This window comes from Lampris incognitus, chromosome 6 (assembly GCF_029633865.1).
Source record: "Lampris incognitus isolate fLamInc1 chromosome 6, fLamInc1.hap2, whole genome shotgun sequence".
NCBI classification, from domain to species: domain Eukaryota; kingdom Metazoa; phylum Chordata; class Actinopteri; order Lampriformes; family Lampridae; genus Lampris; species Lampris incognitus.
The window spans coordinates 53,128,152-53,134,636 of NC_079216.1; the positions used below are offsets into that span (position 1 = coordinate 53,128,152).

The 6,485-nt window shown below is 40.0% G+C and overlaps 1 protein-coding gene across 2 annotated transcripts; it reads right to left on the reverse strand.

Annotated features, from left to right (window-relative positions):
• Positions 1-1,028: 1,028 nt before the first annotated feature.
• Positions 1,029-3,943, reverse strand: dnaaf4 (dynein axonemal assembly factor 4). Of its 2 annotated transcripts, none has more exons than XM_056282550.1 (9): positions 3,821-3,943; positions 3,592-3,739; positions 3,324-3,463; positions 3,019-3,235; positions 2,791-2,912; positions 2,053-2,162; positions 1,811-1,964; positions 1,636-1,695; positions 1,029-1,332 (listed from the first exon to the last, which is right to left on the reverse strand). In XM_056282550.1, the coding sequence occupies exons 1-9, from the start codon at positions 3,941-3,943 to the stop codon at positions 1,306-1,308; spliced, it is 1,101 nt and encodes a 366-aa protein (XP_056138525.1). In that variant the 3' UTR covers positions 1,029-1,305. The 2 variants fall into 2 exon arrangements, with proteins under 2 accessions (XP_056138525.1, XP_056138524.1); XM_056282549.1 differs by having other exon boundaries at positions 1,590-1,695.
• Positions 3,944-6,485: the final 2,542 nt, after the last annotated feature.

Below are 6,485 nucleotides of genomic sequence, written 5' to 3' on the forward strand. Positions count from 1 at the left end.
TTTATTCTAGGGAGGTTGTTTTTTTTGCATTAATTCATCATAAAAGACATTTCTTCATAACAGATACAAATTGTTTGCTTCAAAAGGGTGCTCTTCCCATACAGTTTCTACGCATTTTAACTCCTGGTACAAAAGTTAGGGTTAAGAATTGGCAGGTACCTCCCAATTCAATGTTATAACTATATTTTCAAACCAACTCATTACATATTGGAATGTTTCAAATATCAGTATTATAAATATTATGATTCTATGTTGGGATTATTTTAAGGCTCCGTCCCCTTTTATCTACAGTAAAATGTGAAAACTGCAATTACTCAAAAAAATGTACAAAAAAGTGTTTGTTTTAAGCCCATGTGTTACAAACGCTGAAAGCACGAGTATGCTTGTTTGAGTAAACATTCAATCAGTTCACATTTGTACACCCAGAGATGTAGAAATCATGACATTAAAACATTTTCACAGGTTCTGGGAATTGGTCTTCCACACTGCAATTCAAAGAAAAATGCTGCGATGTCAAAATCGTCACTGCCTGTATCACCCCCCCACACACCCATCCCTAATTAAAATTGTATACAGATTTAGTTTGTAGGCATTTAACTGATACCATTAACCTGACCAAGTGAAAGCAGATAAGGGGTTTACAGCCTTGCTCAGGGACATTTTGACAGGTCATAGCTGTTAAAGGGTTTAAATGTGAGCTCACGTATGGTCCAAGGACAATCTAGCTGCTGGGTCACCACACCATCTTTGCACACATGCACCCACAACACATACATACATACTTTCTTACACACATATCTCAGCTGCCAGAATGCAGAGTGGGCCTCACAGTGCTTTTGAACATAGGAAACTGTATTTGAAGTGTACAATTAAAACTTGTTCAACATGTCTCAAACATTCTACCATTCTGTTGAGCCTGTTTGATCAAAGGAGATATTCGCACATCCAACTATCTCAGAAGCAGGTGCATTGGAAAATATCACTTCAGTCTTGAGAAAGGAAGATCCCGCACACTTTTCTTACTCAGCATCACAATTTATTGATCATACTAACATTTCAGTGCACATTTGAGAAACAGGCATATCTAAATTATACATGTGAAAGGCTTTGCTTAAGCTATTTTTTTATTCAGTCCTTGTGTAACTGAAATCTACAGACTGATGATACAAATTATTATTTTTCTGTTTTTTTGTTTAATTTTCTTTACTATTTATCAGGGCTTGTTGCGGCTTGTTGCACTCCCTTGAATAAGTTCTCTTATCCTTTGAGTATCTGCCTGCAGCGATTCATTTTGTGGCACAATCACTAAAGCAGCTTGATAATCTTGAAGACCTGTGAAAATAATTTAACAGTTTAGTTGGCAGCATGACGTACATAACCAGGACAGGGTCAGCTATTTGTGTCATTGTTCCTAAAAATAAACTACAATTTTAATGTTTTTTTTAACATTATTTCTTCAAATATAAGGGCATTCAAACAATAATTTGACCTCACTAATAATGAACACCCAGGTACAGTATATGACATTTGTATTTCCTCAATGTAAAATTGAATAAAACAAAGAAACTTTGTGGTTAATTGTGAGAAACCTTCTGTATATAGTTCCAGTTCACAGAAAGCAGTGCCTCGTCGTACATGTGCTTTCGCTCTGGCAGATGCATTGTCAGCAACTGGTGGTGTCAACAAATCAAGTGCCTGGAGAAAGTTTTGACAGTGCTTAGTACCATTCACAATTATCTACAGTCAAAGGATACAGTAAGCCCTATCTGTCACCAATCAATTCTAATTTGAGAATAACACCAATACACACCTGAGAAGAATCCTCAATAGCTCTGTGAAAATTTCTTAATTTCAGATGACAGGCAGCCCTGTTTGAAAATACAGCTGGAATCTTTCTGTTTAGCTTTACTGCAAGGTTGTAGGCATTCACTGCACCCAGGTAGTTGCCATTTGCAAAACATTTGCTGGAAATAAACAGAATGAAAACACAGATTTTAGGTGAAAAAACAAAAGCTGTAAAAAAAATTCAAAATCTAGAAGAGACATACTTACTCTCCCTTCTCCTTCAACCAGTCAGGGTTCCTCTCCTCCTCCTTTAGGTCATTCAGCTCTTCAAGGTCTGCATTTACTGCACGTCTTGCTTCAGCCTGCTTCCTAAGCCACTGTTTGGACCAGAGGAATCAGTTACCACTCTTTTTTAAGAAATCATTTCCCAGGACTTTTCAATAACATTTTCCATGGCTTTTGCTTGGATAAACTGCCATAGCTCAGATCATACGAAGATATGATATCTCATCAGTATTAACTATTGATGGAAGCCTCAACAGTCTCTAAATAGACTGTTTAACCTGTCAGCATCTACAGTGTGGCTAAAAATATGAAATCTCTAAGATTATTCTAAAAATATGTCATCTTCGTAGACAACAATAGAGCCTACAATTTTGCAACCTAGCGTCAAAATTTTCCATGACCTCACTAATATGTTAATCAATCAATTTTGTTATTTTCCCGGTGTATTACATGACCAGAAAACTAACTTATGATTTTCCAGGATGCATGGGAACCCTGAGAAATCATTATATTTTAAAACTGGTGCAAGCTTCCCAATGGGTTGAAATCACAGCAGTGTATTAAGAACTAAATACTGTTTCTTCTAAGAAAGTCTTTTTTTTTTTTTTTTACAAATATATGTGTGAAACATCTCCCACCAAAAGTGTTATCACCAGCTCCTATATCCAAGGGCAGGGTAAAATACCGTTGACTGTAGAAATGGAGAAGAGAGGCCCTCACCTCTTCCTCCTCTGGCACTCGTGATTCCCTGAGGGCTGTGGGGAACACTCTTGGGGTAAATTTGACTTGAATGTTGCCCTGGGATCTCGGTGCAGGCAACTCCACCTGTTTTTTCTTGTTACCTGTTTCATTCAAACATCTTTGATCATATATGTGGGGAAATTTTATTGATAATTGTGCTGAAACAGACAATAAAAACTATGACCATGCATGCAGGTGATGGCTTACCAGGTTTGACTTCACTTCCACCTGAAAACCCACGCACAGGCATCTTTTTTTTTGTTTTCATGTCATCCGGCTTAGTTCTCTGACTTTGCTGTTTCAGTTGGGCTTCTTCCTCTGCTATTTGTCTCTGCTTCAGTTTCCATGCCTCCAGCTCGGCTGCTGCTTTCTCTCGTTCATCATCCTTCATTTTCTGAATCAGGTCCCTTTCTTCCTGCTCAAGCTGATGACAAAAATAACAGGTCAAGAACTCTTCCCAGATTCCAGCAGTGTTAGTTGTAATTGATGTGAACACCCTGGGCAAGCCTAACCTTCATCATCGTCTGCAGCGCATACTTTTTTTCTTCTTGTCTTTTTACAGACATGGCTTTTGACTGTACGGCCATCTTTTCCTTGTATTTTAGAAGAGCTCGCTCTCTGATTTCTTTCATCTTGTCTTTATCATCTGAAACTTGTAGACAAGTAGTAGTGTTTCGTGAAATGCACCTTTACAAAAACAGATTTAAAAAAACAAAACAAAAAAAAACAAAAGAAAAGAAAACCACTGAAAATATTACCATACTACTGTTTCCAACTTACTGTTACTTATCATGAGATGGGCCCACAACCCGTTCGTCTTCTTGGGCAGGGTAACAGCTGCAACCCCATTTCCAATCTTTGCGGTGCTTTTGTCATCGTTCACAGGCTCATACAGGAACACTTCAAAAAGAAATGGTGGGAAATGGATCTGCACGGCGATGACAGTTTAAAGTCAGCAGGAGGCTGCGCAAGTTAGCGCTAATGAGCTCGGCTGATTAATGGACGTTACCTTCATATATTCGTCCGTAGACAGTACGTCAACCTTCTCCGGCTTCGCTCCCTTTAAAGGCACCTGTACGTAAACACACGATTCCGTCTGTGTCCACGAGTAGTCCCGAACAGACAAGGGCATGGCTGCGAAAACCAGCAGTCACAGTTTGAATTCGTATTTTCAATAAAACGTGGAAAAGAAAGAAAGAAGAAAAAAAACAGCCGTCGAAATTGGTTTAAAAACACGTTAAAAATGTGAAGCCAACGCTGGCGTACTGCGGCAGGCCCATGAAACGGTCCTGTGTTGCCTTTTGTTGCCATAGCGACCAGGGAACAGTGCCATGCCGTATTGACCCGCCAGGGGGCTCTGGGGCAAACATGTATCGTACAATGGGCCCTGACCAGCCTGACTCACTGTCCACTCTGTCTGTATACGTTGTGCATGTATCCCGTCCCCCTTCGACCACCCAATGAGTACACTGTACACAGCAGACTACATGATAGAAAATAATGGCACCAGTCAGGCACACTTGTTGTTTTTCTTAGCAGAAGTGAGAGTAATTTTGTAAAGGTTGGAATAAACGGGGCCTGCAACTGAAGAGAATTTGGGGTAGCCTATTATGAGAGAAAGCAGGACCTGGCACGCCAATCCAGTATACACCATGATATGACTAAGTCAGCAGCACTAGTGATGGGCATATGATTTATTTAATTTTACACACAATGTTCAAAAACCAATTGAAGATAATGGCACCGACAGATCCGATTTCAGGACTAAAAGCTAGTTGGAATAAACGGGACACATACGTTTAATCACATCAGCACAAACAAATGGACACCTTGGTGAAGCTAGGGAGCTTCAGAGCCCCTGGAGGTCTGGGGCCCCGGGCTGGGGCCCCGGGGCAGTTGCCTGCTTTGCCTGGTTAGTATACAGCCGTTCCCCTATTATATACCAAACCAAACCTCCTATATTCAACAAATCAAATAACAGTAGCCAAATAAGTAATATTCAAGCCGAACACATCTTTTTGTACAAAAAAAGTTTCTGTAGGACTCAATTTCAAATCAAATCAAATCGATTTATTTGTATAGCCCAATATCATAAATTACTAATTTGCCTCAGTGGGCTTAACAGCAACACAGCATCCTGTCCTTAGACCCTCTCATCGGGTAAGGAACAACTCCCTAATAAAACCCTTTAACGGGGAGAAAAAATAGGAGGAAACCTCAGGGAGAGCAACAGAGGAGGGATCTCTCTCCCAAGATGGACAACGTGCAAAATATGATGAGGGGAACGGCAGGCAGCGTCCAAGTGGCGACCACCATCACCATGGAGACCTGGGAGGAGAACCGACTGCTCATGCACACAAGGGAGACTCAAATGACACCATTCACACACAGAAAAAGAGAAAGGAGAAGAAATCATTCAGAGAGAGAGAGAAAAGACATGTGAGAGAAGAGAACAGTTTGCAATAGTCATGAGTCGTAATCAATTAAGTCATTAATTAGTCATAATCTATACTCTATAATCTCGCCAGCAGAAGAGTGGTTGGTAAATTAATTGAGACGGAAAACCGACCCGCCATGCAGTACAGGTTGTGAAGCACTCAACTTAAAGGCAACTAATTGTAAGCTAAGGCAAAAAGATGAGTTTTAAGTTTGGATTTAAAGGACCCAACAGACTCTGGTTGTCTGATGGCAGCAGGCAGGTTATTCCATATGAACGGAGCCCGATAGGAAAAGGCCCTGCCACCAACTGACTTCTTATTAACTGTACAGTACTACAGCAATGCTGTACTGTCTTTTATGGTCATTATCGACATCAAACAACTTCTTATCATTTTAAGATGAGCATGGACTTCTCCCAGTACTTATAATTGGAGATTGTGCCAGCATGATGACACTGATAAGAGTTGCCGGTTAGTATCTTAAGATATAGTACCTCTTTACAAAGAGGATTTGTTAATTCTCTAAATTGCTTTTTTTTCTAATTGAAGCATATTTTGAGATAACCTCGATATTTTCTCATTGTTGACTTAAAATGTATTTCAAATTCTGCATTTTGATAATAACCAACTTCAACCAAATATTTTATTAGGCAGGTAAATGGAGACAACAATGATAACACTGTGTGACGCATTAATTCCTCTTTTAATCTCCAGAATTTTTTGCACATGTCTTAACAATGAGATCCATCCATCCATCCATTATCTTAACCGCTTATCCTGCTCTCAGGGTCGCGGGGATGCTGGAGCCTATTCCAGCAGTCATTGGGTGGCAGATAACAATTAATAACATAAGATGTTAAACATACGATATAGTCGTGAGCTAGGATGAAAATGAGCTATGATGTAATGGCTTGGGTCAGGTGTTTCAAGGGTTGGAATTGAACGAGTTACTTTGGATTTTGCGCAAGTGGTCATCAGAGCAGTACTTTACACCTGTATGTTTATGCCTCCTGTAAAATAGTGGACTATGAAGTGGGTGTGTAAGAGGAAAGGTGGGGTCAATGGAAGGTGGGAACCAAAATATCATGGCAGGCAGTACGTGACGTGTGTCAAAACACGTGGAAAAAAGCAACAGCATTTATCACATGACTGTCCTGAAGCAACATGTGGTTTTCCCCTGGCGAGCTATGTTGGGATTACTTAAGGTTATCCTGAGTCATCTGGAGACAAATCCAT

What these genes read in the sequence shown, in the direction of transcription:
- dnaaf4 (XM_056282549.1), bottom strand. Translation starts at nt 3,943, where the DNA reads ATGCCCTTGTCTGTTCGGGACTACTCGTGGACACAGACGGAATCGTGT. An exon ending in CGCTGCAGACGATGATGAAG is followed by an intron (nt 3,236 to 3,323) that starts GTTAGGCTTGCC and finishes TTTTGTCATCAG; the next exon opens with CTTGAGCAGGAAGAAAGGGA. An exon ending in TGGAAGTGAAGTCAAACCTG is followed by an intron (nt 2,913 to 3,018) that starts GTAAGCCATCAC and finishes TGAATGAAACAG; the next exon opens with GTAACAAGAAAAAACAGGTG.